The sequence below is a fragment of the Dermacentor albipictus genome, chromosome 4 (genome assembly GCF_038994185.2).
Source record: "Dermacentor albipictus isolate Rhodes 1998 colony chromosome 4, USDA_Dalb.pri_finalv2, whole genome shotgun sequence".
Lineage (NCBI taxonomy): Eukaryota > Metazoa > Arthropoda > Arachnida > Ixodida > Ixodidae > Dermacentor > Dermacentor albipictus.
Genome location: NC_091824.1, coordinates 89,247,600 through 89,272,400, shown reverse-complemented (window position 1 = coordinate 89,272,400; position 24,801 = coordinate 89,247,600). Strand labels below are relative to the sequence as shown.

Genomic DNA, 24,801 nt, shown 5'->3' with positions numbered 1-24,801 from the left:
AGCTTTCTCTTATGGCGAGCCTCAGAAGTCGCTCGATTAGGTGAAAATCGCTGCGCGCACGCACTCACTTCACTCGGAGCCATGCAGCATCAACAATAACTATTATCTTGCGCTATGGGCCAGTGAGATAAGCATTTTCTTTTTTCGGCATATCACAAGCTCGGCGAAGCAACTGCGAAGTTCGCTGGATAAAATGCTCCGAGAGTACAGTAAAATTTTAGCTCAGCCCTGACGCATAGCGTCAATATGCACACACGTCCATGCGTGCCAGCACTATGCGTGTGCGCGTTCGCGCACACTTGGGTTAGAGAGCAAGATATCACTCGTGGATATGCCTGTCCTTTATTGTAACTGAATGACACAGTGACTGAATTGGTGAAAATAAAACAGTTCGAAATGAGCAATGGGGTAGACATTCAGTTGGAAATGCAGAGAAACCACGATAAAAAACATGCACGCACATTCTTATATCAAACATACGAATTTTGAACACTATTTGATGAGACCCAAAGGATTAAGCACTCCTTATGGAGGCACAAAAAACTAAGGATTCAATGACAAAAATGTGCTGTGTGAATGACGTTTCAGTCAAGTGAGGCAGATAATGAAGTGAATGCTTTTTTGCCGGCACAGCAATCAGGCCGGAGCACAAGTAGTAAGACATCGCTGCCTTCAATGGACTGCATAGTCCGTACTTCTGTCGTCATGTAAATTACCTTGTTCCTATATATGGAGGCTTTTCCGTAGTCCTGACAGAATCGCATAAAGTGAACAAACAATGCTTGGTCGTGAAGGGTCCACGGGAACATACATAATTGATACTTGAAACCGACCATTGAATTCAGTTGAAAAAAAGAGCCATACAGTTCTTCAGGGGACCGGGGCAATTGCTTCCACTTGTTACTAATGAAAATAGCAATTTCACGACCCATAGCTGGATGACCGGTGCCCAAGAAAGTTCACAGGACGAACGTAAAAGAAGAATGCTTTGGTGAACTTGTGTGCTGACTGCTTACTGAACTGTCCGTCGCTTTTGTATTACTATACTTCCCTTTACTGTAAGAAATTTCATTGCGGTGCAATAGGAAGATGCTCCACCAACAAAAAATGAGAATGATATTTCAAAATCATATGTCGTCCAGAAAGATTGCTTTCGCCTATAAAATAAGTACAGATTCGTTGGTTAATCTCATGAGCACGCGAGGTGAAACGGCTTGCACCTCAACACGGAAGTACGACGCCACAACGCAAGCGGGTCAACTAGGATGAACTGCTCCAGCAAAAATTAGCGAACCGGTCGGGACTCAACACAAATACACTCATTGCACTCAATGTCCAGAACAAATACGCAATAAAATAGATAATAAAAAACAGCACCCGAAAGAGGGTTGCCAGTTCCTAAGCACGAGCCACTCGCTACGCGTTCACGAGGCCTGGCTGTTCTCTCGAATCCGTGGAGGTGTGAGCGCTCTTGCCGAACTGCACCTCAATTTCCTCCAGAGTCTTGCCGCGGGTCTCGGGAATAAACACTAACACCAGGACGAAGCCTAGAGCCATAACTGCGCCGTAAAACCAGTAGATGCCGTCGTTCCCGAGCAGCTTCATGGTGCTGTGGTACTCCCTGGAGGTCAGGGCGCCACAGCCGAAGTTGAAAGCAGTTGACGCACCAGTGGCGAAGCCCTTGACGCGCAGTGGCAGCATCTCGCCCATCAGCATCCACGGCAGCGGCCCAAGGCCCACCGAGTAGCCGACCATGAAGCCGCACAGAGCAAGCAGCGGGAGCCAGCCGTACGACGCGAGGAACGCCTGGCCCTGGTTGTGGGGAAAAGTGCAAAAGTGGTGTAGCGTATCTGCGTTGGCAGGAATAGGGCTGCGAACGTGCAAAGCACGAATGAAAAGACAAAAAATTGTTATGCGGCAATAGCCTGTTCGGCGAGAAATTAGAGTTTTCACTTGCTTGAAAACGTAGTCCCCTTTGCTAACACTGCAGAGGTGGAAACAGAGCACCTAGGTGGAAAACACCAACAAAGACAACAGCAACATCTTGTGATGCACAGTTTCACACAGAGATAATACTGCCGTGGCCCATCACATTCTACTTAACTGGTCGTGTAAAACGTCCGTTGTGACGTAATCATTAACATGGTCCTGTGATGCAATTCCTCACGCAGAGTAACATCTAAGCGTTCATATAGACGCTGACAGCATTCTCTGTATTTCATTTAGCAGCGGTTTCTGTCTTCATGCCTGCCTCTATCTCTCTCTTCGACATGTACATTTTTTTACGATTCTTCTTCGACCCGAACACTAATGCTACACAAAACAGTCCCAGTATCGCCCGAGAGGTGAAGCATCAATTGCGATGGCAAATTAGCAGACGGCTATACGAAGAAAGGATAGTAGTTTTATCGGCCGTATAAGCTTTAAACATTCACTTACTAACCAAATTAACAAGCACGGTGTCCCGCGCGCACGGGTAAACATGAACACATATCTCACTCGATAACCACGGGAACTCGCTGTCAAAACGCTGGAGTGAGGAAGCGCGGCAGCAGTAGCGAACGAATTGACCTTCGTGCTGCCTCTCGCTTCAACGCGAACTAAGCGTCGAAAGCACAGCCCATACTAAGCTATCAGCACTCGGCGCACTTTTTCTACATCGCAGATCGCTTTGAAGATGAGGCCTGCGCGACTGCGCACTTAGTCCGCATCGCAGATCACTTTCAAGATAGGGCGCCCGCGCGGCCTCCCCGTACGCAGCAGTCGCCAGAGTAGAACCTCCCCCCTCCCCGACCCTCCCCTCCCCTCCCCCGGTGCCTCGCGCGCGACGGAAGACGGCGCGCCTCCTTCCGGCTTTCCTCCCTTGCGCGCGCAAGATTAAGGTGCAATCGTCGGGTGACCCTAGCAAGTTTCACTCGCACATACAACATACGGCACGCGACGGCAGAAATGCGCCAGGAGTGTCCATATAATTGCTATCGCAATAAAACGTTTCGAACGCGTTGTATAGTTGGACAAAGCACCACAATATGTTGCTACAAGCGTTATTTCAACCATCCACGACTTCAGCAAACCGTTAATCTGTAAGCGACAATAAGCTTACCGACAAGCTAAAGGTTTATTGACGGCGACGATCGAAGCACTGGGACAGGTCATGTAATATTGGTATAGAGTTGTTATTGTCCATTTTTGATAGATACATACACATGAAAGAAGAATTAGTCAGCCTAGAATGGTGACATTTAATTATATTCGCTTAAGGATGGAGAGAATGTACCGCAAGTTAGATTAGGAGAATCAAAAGAAGCAATAGAATGCATTCGTCGACAAAGCGCGCACGATGGTGCTACGTACATTAGCTGGTTCGACATGAGCCCACGATGTGTTGAATTAAGGCGCCTAAATGTCTGCAGCATACACCATAAATAATTGAACCATAAATAATTGCGCTTGTAGGTATAACTTCCTCACCGTCTATACAGGTAGGCTTTCCAAAAAGAAGTTGGCTTTTTCATTCGACGTAGCCTATACGTATGCTGATGTAGCGCGTGTGGCACCAAAGTGTGTTTCTGAAGATTAAGTGGTGCGCGCAAAATGCGTCAAACGTAAGGAGCCCATCAAAACAGCCAGCGCCGGACTATGCATAGATGGCTTAATTGCACTGACGTCATCATAGCCGCCATGCTGGTGCACCGGCACAGGTGATCAGCTCGGTCCGTGACGTCACGCGAACGCTATCAAACAGATAGTTTGCACTGACGTCATCGTAGTCGCCATGCTGGTGCACTGGCACGGGGAGAAGCAGGGTCCCTGACGTCGCGTGAAAACTGTCAATGAAGTACTTTATACCTGAGTCTCCTTGAAGTGGTACGAGATTCCAAGAAGTACCAGGCTGACGGAGGACAGGAAGCAGGACCCAAGCAGCAGCACTTTGCGACCTAAGCGGTCAATAGCCAGCGTGGCCACGATGCCGCTGGCCACTTGGACAACTCCCACGATGATGGTGCAGTCGGTGGGCTCGATGGTCGATCCGGCGGACTCGAAGATGTCTTGCGTATACAACAGCATGATGCTGATGCCTGAGAACTGCTGCAGGAACATGCCGAGCAAAACACACAGGAACGGCTTGTAGATGTAGGGAAGCTTGAAATCGGCGAACGAGAACGGCTCGACCACTGTTCCTGCTGCCTGAAGGTTGTCGAATTCCTCGCGAGCCCATTCCACTCCTTCGTAGAACTCCAGCGCCTGCATGAGCGAGACGGCACGCGAGCAAATCCTCGCCATTAGAAATAGGCTTCAGACCGAAAAGGCGACGGCCGTGAAATTAAGTTAAGCAAACCAAGTTAAACAAACAACAAAAGGTGAAGCAAGGCAGCAAAATTCGTCGACTGCCATCAAAGTCATCAGAAAATCATGAAATAATCTTATCAATCGACAGAATAGTTTCCTGTTCATCGATTTCAATAAATCAAGAGGTTTCCTCGTAGTTATCACCTTTTACGTGCCTGTTTCGTCGCTGCACAACAAACGCGGCTCCATTATGCCGTGCAACAACGTAAACCTCGGCCCCGGGAACCTAAGCTGTTCGCGTCATTGAACTTTTGCATTTTCATTTCACAATAGAACCGTAACAAAGCAAAGAGCTTCAAAAATACACTCTCGAATTATTCACGCCGGCGACATGTCATCCGACCACTTTGGCTAGAGTGCTTTGGTCGCAAAGCGACCGGTGATGTATTGGTGGCTTTGGTCGAAAAGCGACTGTTTTGGGTCACTCGCTCACAGCTCGTCTTTTCAATCGAACGACTGATAAGTCACAAAGCAGCTGAACTAAGCCAATCAGCGGCCGAGGGACAGGACATTTGTATATGCTCACAATTATTGTACGTGGCGATGGCAGTGCGAGCAGACGTGAACGGCACCAATCGCGAGGCATTTCGGTGTGGCGAAGTGCAGGCTGTGCCAGCCGGTGCAAAAAACATTGGTTGCCGTCAGTCGCCCCTTGGTCACTAGTCGTGATCATTCGCGCTACCTCTACGAATCGCCGGTGTGAATGAGACTTTAAAATTCCCCACGGTTATGTAAATATTAGTGGACGAACTGGAGCACTCGCGATGTTCATTATAGATGTCTGGTATCGCAACAGGCCTCCAAATTTTTGCAATCTCAACGAGAAGACCAGGCTTACAACAAACCCTAATAAACGGCCTGACTATTGCTGTGGCCTTTTCTTATGAAAACTTATCAAAAAAGAGCGAACTCGAGCTGGCAGCTCGGCGGAAGCCACAGACGCACCTTGAGGGCCTCTTCGGAGCGTCCTTTCTGGATGAGCCACCTCGGCGAGTCTGCCACGAACGGCATGGAGCTCACCACGATGACCGAGGGCACGATGCAGGCCGTGGCGAGCCACTGGTAGTCGAGCCACTTGCCCAGCACGTAGGCCATCAGCACGCCCGAGGTGACGGCGATGGTGCACAGGGTGTTCAGCACTCCGCGTATCTGGGGCGGGCTCACCTCCGAGACGAACACGGGCACCGCCAGCGCGGTGATCCCTGTGGACAGGCCCGTCAGGAAGCGACCCAGGAACATGACGTTCGGCTGTGGCGACGCCTCGATCAACAGGAAGCCGATCACGAAGCCAAGCGACGAGAAGATGATGGTGTCCTTGCGGCCCAGCCTATTGACCAGCTGGCCTGCGCATGCGTGTTGTAATGGGTTGAAACAAAGCCAACAGCGCCACCGCGAACTTCAAAGCGCGCACGCTTTACTGAGGGGAATACATCTTTCAGTGAATCGTACTCCGGTGGGACACATGGGGGCATAACAGCTCACCCTTGCTTGGTCTGTGTTTTCATGGCACCAAGAGCAGCATCGACCATTCCGGGATAACCGTTGTCACCCCACCGCTGAATGAAATTCATGTCCACGTGTGGGATACGCTGACGCTATCAGATCTTCATCGGCCAAGTCACCTTGAGACGGCAACGTGCGCGGACTGTTCGGCGCATAAGCCGCTGGGAGCGCCACCACAGGAGTGGACCATATATATCACGCGGCAGTGGGCACGGCGTCACTACTAGCATGCGATGCACTTATCCTCTCGTCTTCATTGTGCAGGTGAGAAGGCCTTTTGGAAAATGCTTCCGCTCTAGCGACCATCTTTTGGTGAAGCTGCCGTGCTCGCAGCTATATCACGGGGTTTTTGTATTGCTGTGTTTCTATGGAAGTTGTAACTGTTATCAGGAGACATCGAAGCAAACCCCGGCCCTGAACTAAAGGACATCGTTAAGCAACTGAAGGATATTGCTGCTGATATCAAAGACATAAAGGAAGAACGTCTTGCAGGTAGAGAGACCAAGTTAGATATCATAGCACTTCTAGAAAATAAAGTACAATCTTGTCAGACAGAGATTTCCCACATGAGTCGCGTAATAGAAACCATGGAACAAAAAATCGATGACCTTGAGAACAGAAGCAGGAGAGCTAACGTAATAGTTTATGGGATACCGCAATCGGAAGAAGAAACGAGCGACAGTCTGGAGCAGACAGTTAGCAGAGATATCATACAAGATATCCTAGAGCTGGACCCAGTTACCATAGAACGGATACACCGGTTAGGCAGACCGCAAGCGGAAAAGACTAGGCCGGTAATTTTTAAACTTCTAAATTCTCGCGACATATCGGCAATATTGAAGAAAAGGTTTTAAACTTAAAGGCTCAAAATTTGCCATTGGGGAAGATTTTTCTAGTAAAATTCAGGACGTTGTAACGAAACAGTGGAACAGTGCGAAAGAAAATCGCGACAAATACGACAAAGTCTCCCTCGCCCTCGACCAACTGTACATTAACAGTCGCGCATTTGTTTGGGACGACGAAACCAGTGACACAGTACCCCTTAAAAACACGAAGCGGAATCAAGAAAAATAAGCGGCCCGCCAATGACGCGGAGAAGAGCTCGATAAGACAACTAACAATCATGAATGTAATTGCAAGAAGTTTACTAAACAAAATAGAATCTTTCGAAGACCTGTTAACTGATCGCGAACCTGATATAGTCGCCGTCACGGAAACGTGGCTCTCACCGGATGTTTCCAGCCATGAAATCGTTCCACCGAACTATTCACACATTCGCAAAAATCGGGATTCTAGTGGCGGTGGCGTGGCTCTCGTGATAAAGAAAAACCTCCCATTTGTTTTACTGCCAAATGTGTCAGGTGCTGAATGCGTGTTTTGCAGGCTTTTTTGTGACAGTACTACTATTTGTGTGGGTTGCTTCTATAGAAGCCCCTCTTCGGGTGATGAGAGCATTTCTGCCATTCATGAGTTTCTACACCGATATGCTAACAGCTATAGAATTATCCTTATGGGAGACTTTAACCTTCCCGTCATGGACTGGGTAACTATGCATCACACATCATTTTCTTCAGAAATCCTGTTTGACCTAATGTTATCATTTAACCTTCACAAAATAATCCTAGAACCGACGCGTAAGCAAGGTTCAGCAAACAATATCCTTGACTTTATACTAATCAGTGATCATTTTCCAGCGCACCAAGCACAGACAGAAATTATTGAAGGCATTTCAGATCACAACATACCGCTATGCTTGTTGCCACTGGACTGCTCGATAAGAACGCGTTGTAGTACATCTATAGTACCCAACTTCGAGAAGGCGGATGACGCCAGCATACTAACCCACCTTGCGCAAGAATTTCAAGGATTTACTGAAATAACCGCCGACCAGTCAATCGATGTGGGCACAGCCCGGCTTCAATTTAAGAATATGGTTTCCTACTGCGTAACTAACTACGTTTCATTAAAAAACAAGCGACCACAAAGAACAAGCCCATAAATAACTCGGGAAGTCATCCACGCAAAGCGTCATGTAAGAAGGATACGTAGCTCTTAAAAATCATGGATCATGCCCATCCAAAACTAACAAATGAGCATGCGCAGTAGCACATTTTCGACAGGCATCCAAAGAAGCCAAGGAACATAATTTTCGTGTAAAGCTGTCTAACTTTCTGACAAACAGCCCTCAGCGATTCTGGAACCATTTCCGTCCTACTAAAGATACGTTATCGGACTTGTCTCCTGATGAAAAAACTAACAATGCTCATGCGTACAATAAATATTTTCACTCGAACTACACAAAAGATGACGGCAACCTTTCAGACTTGAGTAGCAGTTCAACATCGCGCATCGATCCTTTAATCCTATCTGACGCGGGTATCCTTAACATGTTGCTCACCCTTGACCCTAAAAAATCATGCGGACCAGATGACATTCCAAACCATTTTCTAAAGAGATATGCAGAGTGGTGCAGCCGATACTTGGGCCTAATATTTCGAAAATCCCTGTTGCAATCATCCTTACCCGACGACTGGAAAAATGCGAAAACCATCCCAATACACAAAACAGAAGCTATCTCATTGCCCTCTAATTATCGACCAATATCTTTCACTATCGCCGCTTGCAAGATGCTCGAGCATATCATCCTTATACCCGTGTCACACGGGCGTTTGGAAGGCCTTCCAACCGATAGTCACTTGACTGAAAGGTCAAGTTCGAGCTGCTACACGGGCGGTTTCGACGGCCGCTGAGTCAATTCTCTATCGAGTCAACGGAGCACCTTACAACTCTATCGAAATCTCGATGGCCTTTGAGCAACGGAAACGGAAACAGTGTGAACATGCCCTCTCGTTCACAGTGGGCTCGTTCTATCGGTTGGAAAGAACAAATCAAACCAAAATGCTCTAAAAATACTATACATGAGTGTTATTAATTATTCAATAAAGTATTTTTGCTACTTGATATGCGCGATCTGCACATACTCTCGACAACAGCGACATGCAGCGACGCAAACGTTGCCGCAGTTTCGCTACTCAACAACTTAAAAGCTAAACATATATGTATGGCAATGTATAAACATTTCTTTAAATTCATAAATAAACATAAAAGAAATTATAGTGCTCTTAAGTGGTTTTAATGGTGCTTAACTTTTCGGTACATGAAAACTAAAGTAAAAATCCGCAGCGCCACACAATTTTACGACAAACGCCTGAACCACTCAACGGCCTTTCGAAAGTGCCGTGTAGCAGCGCAACAACTCCTTTGACTCGATAGAGTTGTGGCATTTCGAAGGCCGTCGACTGGAAGGCCTTCCAAATGTGCCCGTGTGACACAGGTATTAAACATCTAACAAACCTTCTTGACACTCACAACTGTTTAACGCCACACCAGCTCGGATTCCGCCATGGATTGTTAACCGTCACGCAGCTTACGGAAGTTGTGCATGACCTCGCACTGAACATCAACAACTGTAGCCAGAACGACATAATATTATTAGTCCTTTCGAAAGCATTTGATCGCGTATGCCACAGTAAATTATTAACAAAATTGCGAGGCTTTATTGGGAATGGCGAAATTTTAGACTGGGTAACATTTCTTAACAAACCGGACACAATTCGTACTATTTCAGCATGTGGAATCTGCGACAGTGCCTGTCACATCAGGCGTACCCCAAGGATCCGTGTTATTTTTAATTTTCATTAACGACATAACCAGGGATATTGACTCATCAAACTGTTTGCTGATGACTGCGTCATCTACCAAACAATTCACACCTACGATGATCAAGTTTCGCTTAGCAATTCACTAAACCGGCTAAATGAATGGTGCAAAAAATGGAAAATGACGATAAACACAACTAAATCAGTTTGCATGATGGTAACAAGAAAAAAAAAACGACCTTACGACTTTCCGTACCTTATTAACGGCACAATGCTAACAAAAGTTCACTAGCATAAATACTTACCTAGCATAAATACTTCTGACCTGAGATGAAACGCGCACATTTCCAACGTAATTTCGAAAGCATTACGCAAGCTATTTTATCTCCGAAGATGTCTCCGCCTCGCACCCACGTCGACTAAGCTTCTCGCGTATGCTACTTTCGTTAGACCAGTTTTGGAGTACGCTAACACAGTTTGGTTTGGTAACACAGTCTGGTATTGTATTGCGTTGCAATACAACACTACGCAAAATAATACTTCTCCTAAGATGCAGGTCGTTCAGCGCACTAATCAGCAAGGCATACTGCCAGCCAAATATCGCGGCGGAAGTGTGTACCCAACTCAGTTTGCCCCTGCTTTTCAATTTCCCGGAACTTTTGGGTAGCACCTCGTATAACGCGACAATGCTCGAAGTTCTAGAGCCCTTCCACTCGAATTGCTCACTGAATGCGTCAATATGTCAAGTTTCACCTGAAAAAAGGCGCACCGAGCTTTTCTAGCCCAGCTTACAAGTGCTACATTGAAACTCTCGAACATTTCCTTGCAGTACAATCATCATTCCCATCGTCTTATCTGTATCAACTGTAGGACGAAAGACTCTCCTAGCGATATCCAAACACCCCTGTTTTCGCCAGCTGACCCCATCTTATGCAAGCAATTTTTCTAATTTCATCACTTCACCTAATCGCCCGCCGTCGTAAATTACGATGAATTCCCTTCTCTTGGCACGTATTTTGTAACTCTAACAGACCACCAGCCGGTGGTCTGTAACTCTAACAGACGACCGGCTACCCCATTTTGCTCTCTAATCTACACCGCTGTCTCCCTGTCTCTTAACGTTGTGTCTACCATATTTCGTTCCAGCACTCGATGCAGGGTCCTTCACCTCTTTTCTAACCCCTTCGTTTAACCTCCAAATTTCTGCCCCGTAGGTTAATACCGGTAAATGCAATGATTGTACACTTTTTTTTTTCAAAGATAGCTGCAAGCTGCCCGTCATGACTTGATGACTGCTGTATGTGCTACAACCCATCCTCATTTTACTGCAGTTAGCATTCTCTATTAACTTCACTGAGTTTTTGGTGTTTATGTCCTTTTATCTGCCCCTAACCTCATTCAAGCTAACGTAGGTCTAGTGGGTAGAGCATCGGGCTGCTGTGCTAAGGAAACCTCGTTCGAAAGCGACCTTTGACGCCAACTGAGGTAATTTGATATGTGCCACTGAGGATGTGCCACTGAGTATTTGCCACCCGGTATTTGCAACAGGGTATATGCCGATCTTCAATGACAAAAAAAAACAAAGCCAAGAAAAGAAACTTTTTCCGGTGCTGGGCGAAGCCGAACACGGGTCTTACTCTTATTGTGTTCCAATAAAGAAAACAATTCACCGACAACTACGATACTCCCTAATGCAAGATTTGAGCGCAGCAGTATACGTGCTTTCATATCACGATATACTGGCTTGCGCGGACAATCTGTCTCGTGCGGCTCATTGCAAAAGGAGCGAAGAATGACGCGATTGCCTCGCTAATCGTAACGCGTGGGCGCGATTCACAGAAGCCGCCGCCGACAGACCTCCGCTTATGCAGCGCTTTGTTTCCATACAGACGACGCGCGCTACTCTGGGGCCCTCTCGAAGCCATCGTCACCGCAAAGCCTGCCGTGCGCGGCACTACGCTTTTCTTCTCCCGCTTTCGCCATACCCTCCTCCTCCTCCGCTTTCCGCCTCATGGTTCTGCTACACTAGCCTCCTGCGCTTTCCTTCTCTCGCTCTCTTTGCTATCCCCGTCTTTCATCTCCCGCGGCGCTCCGCGTTCGCTCTCATCTTTCGCTATGCTCGTTGGCTCGGTTACGAGGTAGGACGCCGACGCTCGCCGCACGAGCGGACGTCACGAATGGCGGAGACACGAGTCGTAGAGATGAGGTGCGCTAAAAAAATTCCGGCAGACATCATCGCACGGTGAATGTCGACGTCAATGCGATTAGCACTCAAGCAATGCAGCGACACATCGCATTGCGACCGCCGAAACGCGTCATGTATCAGGCCTGTACTGCAGCCTGGCTCCTCCGTCGTGCTTCGCCTCTAGACGCACTGTGCCATCTAGCGGCAGCGACACAAAGTCTACGGGTGGCGCGTGTGTGACTATAGTTTACTTAATGACCGGACGTTATTAACATACCCGCGTCACATATATTCAGACGATGTCGTCTGAATATATGTGACGCGGGTTCGATTCCGCTGAACACCGGAGAAATGTTAAAGGATATTTCTTTGTAATTGAAGAACGGCACGAACCCAGCGGCACGTATTCAGTGATCCAAGTTGGCGTCAAAGAGATTCGTTGAAGAGCTGCACATACCCAATTTCAAGTACCGAGTGGCCCGATTTGGTCCGACACTTGGTTTCCAACCGGGTTTCCCCAGCACAGCAGCCCGACGCTTTACCCATTAAACCACGGGCAACCCAGTGACGCAAGTTTGCGGGGAAATTTTGGTTAGAGACCGAACCATAAAAGTGAGTGAAGTTCCTAAAAAAATGCTAATCGTCTTATTCATACACAAGCCATGCGCAGATTTTGCGCATGGCAAAAGCGATGTGTGCAGAACTTGTTAAGTTTCCCAGCACTCTGACTGCAAGGAACACTCTTACGCAAGACGAGTATGAACACTAACCACCATAACAGTAGAATAAGAGACAAGGAGAACTTATATGTGTCGGCTGTGTACCGTCGCTCCTTATCCTAAATATTTGCGCGAGTATCGCCGGAACGCGCAACCTGTGCGTCACGAAGGGCCACCGCTCCTGCTCGCACACATATTTCATCAAAAAGAAATGAAACCACTAGATAAAGGTTACTCTGTAGGTGTTAATCTGTGCTGTTAGCCTCTAGACAGCCACTGCATGCTACTCCAGGGCTACCGCAAGAAGTTGCTTGAGATACGGCCACCACATTACATAAATAGCAAATTCAATTATGACTGGAGATGTCCACCACATTCATGTACATTGAGGAGAGTTTAATTAGGGTCCGGGATTTTACGTGCCGAAACCGCAATCCGATAGTGAGGCCCAGTGGCGTAGCAACAGGGGGGGCCGGGGGGCCGTGGGCCCCGGGTGCAAGGGGCCAAAGGGGGGGGGGGTGTCATATACGTCTGAAGACACCCCCCTTTCCGCCGGCTACACCCGGGGGGGGGGGGTGACAGAAGACCTATGGGCCCCGGGTGCCAGACGACCTAGCTACGCCACTGGTGAGGCCCGTCATCGTTGACGGGCCTCACTAATTTTGACCACCTGGGGTTATTTAATGGGCCTCGCAGTTTTGGTTATACGCTGGCGCCGTGTATAGGGATAGTTTTTAGCTCACAATCTTTTTTTTCAAATTGCTTCATTATTAGAGGAGAAAGGAGAAATTTAAATGTCGCATTGTCACACTGCCAGGCGAGCTTCACTGCCAACGTAGGCACTCTCTCCTGTTTCATGGCATGCCCAGAAGGGGAGGGGAGGGTTGCCGGGGGCCTAGCAATCCAGGGCCCTCCGCGGCGCACCCCCAGTATCGCTATGGCGCGTTCTCCATTGAACGTTTTACCGAGGTCACGTGCCGTAATCGGCGACTTGCAGAGAGTGCGCCTTACGCGGAAGCATTTATGCGGGCGACATTGACTCTCCGGCTGAAAATGGGAGCAGAGACGCGCGGGCTCCTCTGAAATTTCAGCTGTTTTCGCACAGTGAGGTCGTTTGATACTTCATAGACACGATTGCCACCGATCGTGATCTAAGCACGGCGCTTATCCGTTTGCAAACGCCCAAAACAGGTGAGGGAGCCGTTAACGTGCACTCAATGCGCTGTACACGAGCGTTTTTTCTTTTCTTTGTTGCATTCCGCCCCCCGGCGGCACGCGGCAGCAGCTACCGGGATCGAATCCGCGACCTCATGGTAAAAGTGTTTGAGCTCACCTCCAGCGAGTCCTCCGAAGAGAGCCCCGAGCGTGACCAGCGAACCGAACCAGTCGCTCTGGCTGTCGCTGAAGGGCATACGGCGTCGGATGTCAGGAAGCGCTGGCGACGAGTAGCTGAGCGTGAGACCGAACGACGCGCCGCTCATGCACGCCGAGCACACGGACAGCACCAGTCGAGCACGCCACGGGGACCGGCCGTTGGGGGCGGTGAGCGCCCGCCTGTCCTCCTCCATCTCTTGACGACCCTGCACTGACGAAGCGAGCAGTTTCGAACGCACCATGTCAGTCGTCTCTGTGAACGCCCGCTGAGAAAAAAAGTGGACGCAGATGATGGTTTGAAAGCACGTCAGATCGAAATATTAGGTCAGGCCAGATTACCAGGACGACGCTTCGGAAGTGGCAAATATAAGCTGTCAATCTTACCCGGGAGCCATTGTCCGACGTGTGGGAGTAAGATATGTAGGGTCGCCCACTAATAAGGGCAACGCCTCCTCAGTTTTCGAGCAGAGTCAGTAACGCGAGCCTGATGTAGAGTCCCACAGACATTTTTTTTAAAATAAATGTCTGTATGGAAAGGCACACCGGCCACATTTGTCAGGGAAAGTAATGTCTTTTTAAAGCTATCCTGGTCTAAGTACCAGTGCAATGCTTCTTTTTTGTCTTTATTTCTCTTTTTTGAACAAGGTCGACCTAATAAAGCTACAATTGGCAATGCCACTAGTAGCTTTAACTGTTCTTGGAAACTTGATGAAAAGAACGCTCAAGACGGCGGCAATCTAAACCTTGACGTCAGCTATCGCGCACTTCAGCTTGCTCGCTAGCTTCAATGCGTGTGTCTTAGCGCCGCTTGCAGTCTTAGAGGTCTGTAGACGTCTTTCAATGGCCGCAAGACTTCTGTCGACAGGATCAACGGAGCATTCATTTCTATGGCGTCGGGTTGGACAAAGTTATAAACAATAATCACCAGTCCTCATTATCCCCTGCAAATTACCGATTACGTCAACCAAAAATAGGTACAGTCGACCAAAAAAGTTTACGGACCAAGAGATCTCACAAAAAGCTGAATATCTCCTCAGTCTCAAGACGCAGCCTGTTATTCCCATTTCCAGCCTTTTGCGGCATATGCGAACAACATTGTGATGCACAATTTTAGTGGCTGCTTTTAAAGGCTACTGGTACATTTTGAATTTTCTGAGATCCCTTGGTCCGTAAACTTTTTTGGTCGACTGTACGTACTGATTTTACGCAGGTGACATCCCCAGATTTTCGTGCAACAGTTTTCGTGCGTTTTCTAAGGTTTCCCGGTGTCGAGCTCTTCTAAAGAATTAACAGTCTTGGGCAGAAAAGCCATACACATTTCGTCGTAAAATTCTTCGTATATGCACTACGGCCCTGCCAAGCAGCGAACATGGCCAATATATATATAGGCCAACTAATCTACGGATGGCAACACTATGATTGGCTCGAATTAAGCGTGGGCGGACGGATGAAACTTGATCCTGGAGCGATCGTTTCGACAAAAAGACTTGCCTTCGTATACACACACGTGTGTACACGAAGTCATAAAGCCACATGTACATACGTGGCTTTATGGCTATGCAGGCAGCTGCACCAACGCGCTAGGGAGGCTGACAAATGTCGCGTACACTCTTAAAATAAAAGGCGATCGTATTTACTACCTAGTTGTCGCAGCACTCACCACCTTGATGTAATTTCATTCGGTAAGACTGTAGAGTTAGTAAAATTACTGACCTAATAAGGTAGTCACTGTTGCTAAAGGTCTTCCAGCTACCAATTCCAAACGCAGTTAGCACCGCCGGATACAATGTTTCCAGCCTATAAGTTATCGCCTAGAAACATTGGCACACAATTTTCGCGAACAAGTGAGGAATCCTCATGTACATAATTGGCTAAAAAAATGTTAACTTTCCAAATTTCGCGATAGTGGTATATGCTTATATTATAAACTTGAAGTCAATCGTATTTTAAGGCAACTCCATCGCATTTGACACTTCTAAAGTGCTTTGCGTTTCGCTATGTTCGTCATCAAATTTGACGCTCGTACGTTAATTTCGCGTTCAGTGGGAGTTTTGATACGGAGAACTGTATCGTCTGACGCAGCCAATTACGAGGGAAAAGCGGAAGCCGGCCTGTATTTGCCAGCCAAGAGCAGGAGTGCAGCTCCGCCTTGCTTTCTAGAACGGCGTGCTATATGGTATTAGCTACGTGACAGGGGGGATAATCGTTTTTGTGGCGAGACTCTCGCCTCCGACTGCGATCTTAGCGAATGGAGAGTCAAACTGAATGATGAATATCTCGCAACACAAACACTTAAGCATGTGCCAAATGGAATGGAGCCATTTTCGAATACGATTGTTTACACGTTTCAATAATAAATTATGGGGTTTTACGCGCCAAAACCACTTTCTGATTTCCGTAGTGGAGGACTCCGGAAATTTCGACAACCTGTGGTTCTTTAACGGGCACCTAAATCTAAGTACACAGGTGTTTTCGCATTTCGCCCCCATCGAAATGCGGCAGCCGTGGCCGGGATTCGATCCCGCGACTTCGTGCTCAGCGGCCCAGTACCATAGCCACTGAGCAACCACGGCGGGTTGTTTACAAGTATCTAGTGTAAACATATGCCATGCATAGCAGCGAAATTTAAAACTTTACTCAAGCAATTTTTGTTATGTACTTGCTGATCTCTACTTGTTCGCAAAAACTGTTTGCCAAAGCGCATAAACCACTCGTGCAAGCAGCACTTGCATAGCAATGATAGCCTTTTTTAATTAGTGATAGTTTGACTTTGAGGAGAGAGAGAGAGAGAGAGAGAGAGAGAGAGAAGTGGTTCTTGTGGGGCGAAGGAGGAAAGGCTAGCACTATTTTCTGCAACCCATGCGGGAGCACGGCTCAGCGCCAGCAGGGTAGGGGGTGGTGGGATTAAGAGAGAGGGTAGGAGAGAGAAAGGGTTGGAGGAGGGGAGGGAGGGCGCCGTATAGGGTTGAGGATTGCAGCAGTATAAACCGCGTAAACTGGAAACTAATACGACGTCAAAGAACCTTGAAACTTTGCACACGTAGAGATAACGCCTACGTTTAGAATAAATCATTAACAGAGTTCGAGACACAGGGGCAGCGGCCCCTAGCCCCTGCGTTTCGGACCCTAGTTCTCAAGAATTCTGGTTGATTTCATTTTCCTTTATTGCGAATCAAGACAAGATAAACGAGTAAATGATCAATCATTTCATAAAACACCAAGGACATTGTAGCCGTGGTACTTAACTGACATTTTTAATCGACCCAGAGCATGTGCATGTGCAGACGGCAATCATAGCACGTCCTTGAAGTTGGAAAGCGAAAGCGTGCTACTGAATCTTTGACCCTCACGCTCAGTCTGTCCTTCGTGCTCAGAGATATCTTATGTGCTTCCAGTCCAGCCGCCAGGTGCTAACGCCTTCCTCTTATTTTTCCGTCCCCCCCCCTTTTTTTTTTTCTCCCGTCGGCACATGTTCAAGAAGTCCTCCTTGGCTCGTAATGTTCATGAAGCTTGTGACCTACTTAAGATGGTGCTTCATAGGATGATCTTGCTTATGGCCACACATAATGCATGTTCTTGGCATGACTAAAACAGTTGGTAGTTTGCCGCTTTCGTTTTTACAGTTCCTTCCTTTTGTTATTTTTGTGTAACACGCGGCGCAAAGCAACTGTGAACTATGTCCTTTACCTCCTTTTATATGTCACTGTGACTTAATTCAGCTGAATGCCTCGCATGCCTCGATACGCCATAGAAAGTAGCCTGTCTATACCACATTATGCTCTTTCAAGCTACTGGGCGTCCGTGCGTACCGAAGCATCTAGCCACGTGCATACAGCGACTGCCAGCATACAACGACATTTCGCAAAGCGCACAGTCGAGCAGCGAAGAACCTCGGCACTGACTCATGCTCGCGGCGCAGCTTACCGACAAATTAATAATAGGTCGACGGAAGAGCTAGATGACATGACTGAAAGTACAAAGAAAGAATAAAAGAAAGAAAAGGACGCGGCCGTTAACGTCGCGTTCACTCACGTCGCTCGCGGGCTTCGTAGCGCTCGAGTCACGAGCTGTCGCCGACGCCGTCCGTCCTTTCGTTCGCAGTCTCGGCTAGGGACGCCGCACAAACAAGAGCTCGGCGCGCGCTTTTTGCCGTGCTGGCAATCCGATCGGGCACGTGGTTGCAGGCGTCACGTCATGCCGCGGTAGACACGACCGCCGCGTCTGCCTCCGCTCGCCTGCCGCAAGTGTGCGCGCACGGCAACGGCATCCGACGCCCCTCTGAACGTAGCGCCCGAATGGAAACAAAAAAATGCTTCCGATAGAGTCGCGAGAAAGCCGTCGAACTTCCCCTTCTACGACGGCGGTGGTGGTGGTGGTGGCGCGGCCGATTAAGAGATCAACTCGGGGGCAAGTGGAGGGAGAAACCACCCCGTCATGAGAATAACGCCCACGCGTTCCCTCGTTACTGCAGTGAGTGGCAGTTATCCTATCTTAATCTCTCGATAGCTATCCGCGCGATGCTCAGCAATCGGCACGGAGCCAAAGCGGCTATACGACTGCGATAAGTGGGGCGGCCTCACGGCGTGCGCTTTTCCACCCCGGAATGCCTCTCGACCGGCAATGTCAAAAAACAAAAGACGAGGTTGCATCGAGATTAGCGACAGATACCACACAGTTCGCCACCAAGGAGCGTTTATCAGTCAAGCAGTGTGTGCGTATGTAGATAACGAACCAATAGCCTCGGCTGAAATACGAATGAATATCGAAGAGTTCCACTAATTTGAGCGAATCATGGCTGGGGCTCTAGTCCCTGTCTATCACTTCTGTGGTAACTTTCAATTTGGCGTGACGTAACGTCCAGCCAAGGAGGCTATTATATATTAAAGCTTCTGGAGTGAGGATGGCTCACCGAAAGTGAAGCTGGTCGCCGCCATATTGCTCGGGGCAAAAAGCCTACGCCGCCGTTGTTAGTCGTCGTATAGCAGAGCGCGGATTGTACTGCCGCGTTGCTGTTGTAAAAGTATTTAATGACCGTAGCAAGCTTCTTTAGAGCGTTGAAGCACCTCGGCAGTCCATGGCGAAATCATGCGTTGCTTTCGGCTGTATAAATCACCTTAAGATGACGCCGGTAATAACATTTCACCTGCAAGTACACATTTCTCTTTGTTTGCTTGCGGCTGCCTGTATGGCTCAATTTAGTGTGGTGTGCGTTTTCTTCTGTTGGGAACAAGTGGGAAGGCGCACGTATATTGACACGTGGACTCGTTTATCTTTTACGGGTAAGCGCCTTTCATCGTCTAACGAATGTTATCGCTCTGCGCGGAACGCGCGCGCATGTATCGGAAGTTTGCCGAATGTTATCGATCGTTCTGTTGTCAGCGAAGATTGTATAATCTGATTGCATGTACGACGCAAATTGTGTAGCACTTTCGGGAAGACACGCGGGCACCACCGATTACTCTGGAACCTTCGATGACTCGTGTATAAAAGGCGATACGCTTGACCGGCAGCCCAGAGTTTCGACGATCGCCGAATGTGTTCGCCGCTGTCGCCAATTTTTAAGTGTAGCCTGTTATCGATGGCACAAGTTCTCCCAGTAAAACGCTGGTTTAGTCATTCCCAGTGTTTTGCTGCTTTCTTCACCGTCACTATACTACGTGACGATATGATGTACACTATATACACGTGTCCCGATGTTAAATTTACGCTTTAAATACTCGCTGGCACATCGCTGCGCGTGGTTGCGCTGGGATTTCGCTGCTTGGTTGCAAGCGCGTTCAAATTACTGCCCAAATACGCGTGCGGTCTGATTGCACGTGCCGCAATGTGTCTGCTTGTAGTAGGACTTTAACACAAGGGCGCTTATGTACCGAGCATTAGGTACTAGTGAGTACCAGTAAGCAGCTGTTGACGCGCTTTAAATTTCATCAGTGCATAAGCATTCTTTGGCGAGTATCCCAGCTCTGTCACGCGAGAAGTCTAATGCTTTGTACCTGCACAAAAATACGTACTTTGCGAAGACATCTAATTGTTATAATAGCGTAAATGTAGATGATTGGTAGCTTTATAAGCGATTAGAAACATTTAAACCGATAAAGAAATTTATCAGAGAGAGAGAGAAAGATGCATAGAAAGGAAGGGAGGTTAACCAGAGGCAGTTCCGGTTGGCTACCCTGCACGGAGGGAAGGGGGAAGGGGGTATAAAATTGGAGGACGCTTAAGCTTCGCCTTCAAGAGTGGAACGCGACAGCGTTCCCGTCGACCCGCCAAGGGGTGCAAGACAGTGGGCTACGGCGCAGCGACTACGCGCCCCGCATCGGACGCGGTGAGCGTCGAGCAGTGCCGCGTTCGGCGCGGCAACGAAATGTGCGCCTGAGCAAGCGACGCACGCCTGAGCCTTAGAAACAGCCCGTTTCTAAGGCAACACCGCATTCACTAGAGACGCTTTTGTATCGCTTTGAAGCATCGAACTCGTGGCTGAGAGCTCCGGTAATAAAAAAAAGAAAAAAAAACTCGTGGCTGAGTGGTAGCGCCTCCGTCTCACACTCCGGAGACCCTGGTTCGATTCCCACCCAGCCCATCTTGCAAGTAGTTTTTTATTCATTAAGTGCCTGCTGGGATTTATCGCTCACGGCCAACGCCGACGACACCGGCTTTTCTGCGACACGAGCTCCTTAACGCTGTCGCGTTAAAAGGAGAAAGAGAGCGGAAGGGGGGAGATAGAAAGAAATAGAGGTGAGCACGACAAAACCGCAAACACTAAAGAGAGGTAGGGGGCGGCGTTCTTACAGTCCATCGTGAAGCCCCGCAGACCGTAGAAACCTTAATAACGCGAGTAAGGCCTTTGGCGTGGATATGATAGCCATAGCAATACATAAGGCTACATGGAAAATGCATTGGGAAGCTTATGGTAGGGTAGCCCAACTGAAATTCGGGGTTGGTTAACTTGAAGTCTGGGGATGGGCTAACTGAAATTTGGGGATATGTCAATTTGAAATTTGGGGATGGGCCAACTTAACTGATGAGTGGGACAACTTGAAATTTGCGTGTGGACCAACATGAAATTTAGGGGTTAGCCTACCTCCAAATTTCAAACTGGCCCACCCCCAAACTTAAGTTGGCCCACGCCTACTATAACCTTCCTCCTGTATGTTCTATGGAGTCCTATGTAGTCCTAGGGTATTCTCTCTGATAAAGTTTTCGTTGGTTTCCATTATTCCTAACCGCTTATAAATCTACCAATAAGCTGCATTTACACTATTGTTACCATTAAATGTCTTCGCAAATTACACATTTTTGTGCAGGTACAAGGCATTACACTATTCGCATGACAGAGTTGGGATACTCGCCAAAGCATGCTTACGCATTAAAAGAAGTTAATAATTAAAACTCTTTCATGCATACAAATACTAAATTAATTCATATATTACTGTAACTAAACTGAATAATCGTAAGTAAAATAGTTAAGTGAGATAAATATTTTTTATGCAAGTTTTGATCGGGCAACCGAGAACTCACTCGAGTGCCGCGCATATTCCTGCGGCTGCTTATATGCTGGGCCCGCTACCTTTTGCCCCCGTCAAAATGGCCACCGGTGGCCTCACTCGCTCCCGTAGGCGGCCGCAGCGGCTGCCACTCCAGAAGTTTTAGTATATAACCTCCTTACGTCTTCGCATTGTAGCAACGGGAGTTCTTCCAGCTTGATGGCTCAAACGATAATCGTGAGCCGAATGTGACACCGTCGACAAGCATTGATAGAAAATACTGCCTCTGCGTTCCAGCACCCAGCGTGTCGGTATATGTGATTATTGTTTCAGCCGATAGTCACGAAGTCTAATGCCGGACATGGACGCGTGCTGACTCGCAGAGCTCAGCGAATTTTTTCTACGTGAGGAATCACCGCCACTGACGACTGTGCGATGCGATTTCTGATGAACGGAAGTTTCATTTAGTGCGTGTACATTTTTCCTGCTCGAAGTCCTCGAAAGTCAAAGAATGCGATTTTATTACTTTGCGTAAGCTTCCGACCCGTTCCTGTTAGCCTTTTTACGCAGACATTTGGCTTCCCATGTGTAATTTATGCATGTAACAAAATTTGCCTTATTAACGAAGATACAGTAAATTGCTTTTCAAAATAGAATGTCACTATAATCCCATCACCCAAAGAGCCTGATATAGCATTTCAATACTTTGAGAACGAGTGGCAGCAAATATACTGCGCTTGTTATGGCCTGTTAAGAATGGCGGGCTGCAAAACAAGATTGCCACACAGTTACGACAGGGCGACACGACGCGCATCTCCCCCTCACCGTCGCTGCAGCTAGGAGGCGTTCGAAGAAGCGGCCTTTGTGCTGAAAACTGCCTCCTTCCTCCAGCCCCATCGACATTGTGATGGAACTAGTTCGGTGTGTGAACAATGATTCCGGAGTTCCCCAACGCGGAGCTGATTTGACACGCATGGACAAGCTGCCGCGGGAACGACGTATTTCGGTGCTTCTCACGCTTCGGCGTGGCGCAAAACAACGAGCGACCCTCGATCGGCACCGATAATTCCCGGAACGGCACCCCTCCAACGCCGTCGTTTGGGCATCGGAATGTGTGTGCCTTTGTGTCTGTAAACTGATCTGCAGAGCAGCGGCGAGTTGGTGATGTGTAAACGAACAGTCGCCGCCTCGTATGGCCGGCGGATCGAGTGTATAAAAACTGTGGTTGTGCGAATGCTGAGGACACTTCTCTTGAGCAGTCATGTTAGACTGAGTCACTTCTCTCATGCAGTCCTGTTGGACTAATACTCTTTTTCTCAAGCAGTCATGTTAGACTGATTTAATTTCTGTAAATAAACCCATTTTCCTCGTTCTCGATGAGAAACAGTTCTTCACTTCATCAACGATCTCAGCGGAAATAAGTTGGACGACGGCATGGGCCAGCTACCTTCGAATTCATGCCGTACTCCAAACTTGGCAAAGGACCACGGACGATCGGATTAAGCCCCCAATCCTGACAGGCCCTTTTCTCGCGCCGCTCTAAATATATTAAGTTTTTCTTCCAAGGTCGCGCTTCGGTGAGACCGTATAGAATACAAGTCTTGCTGCAAACTAGCAAAATCAGTCCTCTTTGGTGCTCGCGCTTCAACATTGCCAGTGAATACGGAGGGAGCTGCTTGGAAAAGGTATCTACGTGCCATCAAATATAAACTTTTAACTGTGCAATTAGTTCACCCGAGACTATGTCGAACGTTGTTTTGTTCAGTGTTGTATAGTGCGCTTCGTCAAATGGAATTAAATAGTGCGAATCGCAACATGAACGCACACATTTAATTTCCCGCTTTCCAAACGATATTTGCTGGAAAAAGCGGCAAGCCGTCGGCAGAAGATTCGGTTTGAAGGCAAGCAACAGCCCAACACCGCCGTTGTTAGGGAGCGTTGTTAGGGAGCCGTGTGCGACGGTTGGCCTTTACAGATATCTATCGATCTACACCGCAATTTAACAGTGCTTTGGCGTTTCAAGTTATCCAGCCCAACATGTCTTACATGGACAATTCCCACGCCTGTGTGTGAAGCGGTGGGACGTCTTTTCGAAAGGGTGTCACTCTCACAGCGAGACATGCCTAGCAATTAGGATGAACACGCCGATCGAGTGCCGTCGGCTTTCTGCTTTCTACATATTGGCTAAAAACCCTTGAATATAGGCCGCGTAATGCGCAGGCTTGAAATTTTAGCCGGACAAAGAGGTGAGCTAGTGGCGAGCGGTTAACATGAAAAAAAAAGGAAAGTTAGAAAAATAGCACATAAACGGAACAAAACGAAGAGACGGACGCAGCGTTGGGTTCGTGGCTTTTGATGGTGGCGTTGTCGCGCTGCTTGAATTTTGTTTTTAGAGCGCAGCTAGGCGCCCGTTCCTGCGGCGAGCGTCGGCGTAACCGAGCGTACGAGCGCAGGGAAAGATGAAAGCGAACGCGGAGCGAGCGGTGGGACGAAAGACGCGATGAGGAAAGTGGCGAGGAGGGCTCAGCGCTACCAGGAGGCGGAAAGCGGAGGACAGTATGGGCGAAAAAGGGTGAGTATGCGAAAGCGGAGGAAACCAGGCATTCGGCCAACGTGGAAACAAAGCGCTGGCTTGGGCTTCGGACCCACAGCGCATGCGCGACTTCGCCTGCGGCCCCGCCGCCGCTAGAGAATGCGCTCCGCGCGAGCCACGCATTCCCGTATTCGCGCTTTCTTTCTGAACAGTGAGTGATGCGACCAGTGGAAATGCTTCGTCTGCCGCTGCTGCTAAACGAGCTGCCCGAGCAGAGGCTCGATCCGCGCCGCCGACGAGAGCACCTTGTCCTTCAGAATCAAATTATTTGCCATAATATATCGAAAACTCATAGCACCTAAACAGCCGCACGCGAAATTCACATTAGGGAGTATCGTAATCGTCAGTGAATTTTTTTTACACGCTAAAGATGTCTACACGGTGTTTTTGTCGCGGTTGGGCGTAGATGTGAATTAGATATGACAACATCGATATATATAGTTCCCTATTATCATCACCCACACTAAGGCTGCTTTCTTACCTGCAGTGCTACGACAAAATGCTACGACAGGAAGCCTTATGTTCCCGTCGTGCTTGCTATTTTTTTCAACGAGTGAAAACAAGCGGAACGATTTGCTTCACAGTTCCTATTTGCGCCATGCTACCTTCCAGTAATCAAGCAGCTTCTCTTCTGAAAACGCGCAGAAACAAGTATTGCAGTAAATTATTTAAGATACTCTGACGCTTGCCAGTACTATTTCTCCTTCTTCTATTATAGGGGGCTCCGACCTTTGTCTACGTAAAATGAAAGGAAAATAATGTCATGTCAGTGCTCTTATAAGCTCGTCTTGCGTCGTATGTGCGCTTTTAGATGACAACGGAATTTTGCGATAATTTGCGAAAAGAAAATACTGTCGGCACCGGAATATATAAGTGAATACTTAGATGTGTTGTTTCTATACTGTTTTAAAATGTATCTATATCCCTACAACGA

General features: G+C 48.1%; 1 protein-coding gene across 3 annotated transcripts in view; it reads right to left on the bottom strand.

The window, feature by feature from the left end:
• Positions 1-323: 323 nt before the first annotated feature.
• Positions 324-24,801, bottom strand: part of LOC135917676 (solute carrier family 2, facilitated glucose transporter member 8-like) — a 35,531-nt gene continuing 11,053 nt past the window's right edge. The window contains exons 1-5 of one of the 3 annotated variants that reach the window (XM_065451246.2): positions 17,823-18,183; positions 13,750-14,001; positions 5,296-5,693; positions 3,850-4,245; positions 324-1,812 (exon numbers count right to left, since the gene is read on the bottom strand). In XM_065451246.2, the coding sequence (XP_065307318.1) occupies positions 1,417-1,812; positions 3,850-4,245; positions 5,296-5,693; positions 13,750-13,984 (1,425 nt within the window). In that variant the 5' untranslated portion in view covers positions 13,985-14,001; positions 17,823-18,183 and the 3' untranslated portion in view covers positions 324-1,416. Of the gene's footprint in view, positions 1,813-3,849; positions 4,246-5,295; positions 5,694-13,749; positions 14,002-17,822; positions 18,184-24,801 lie in introns of those variants that run through there. The other 2 variants (XM_065451247.2, XM_065451245.2) reach the window with 2 other exon arrangements.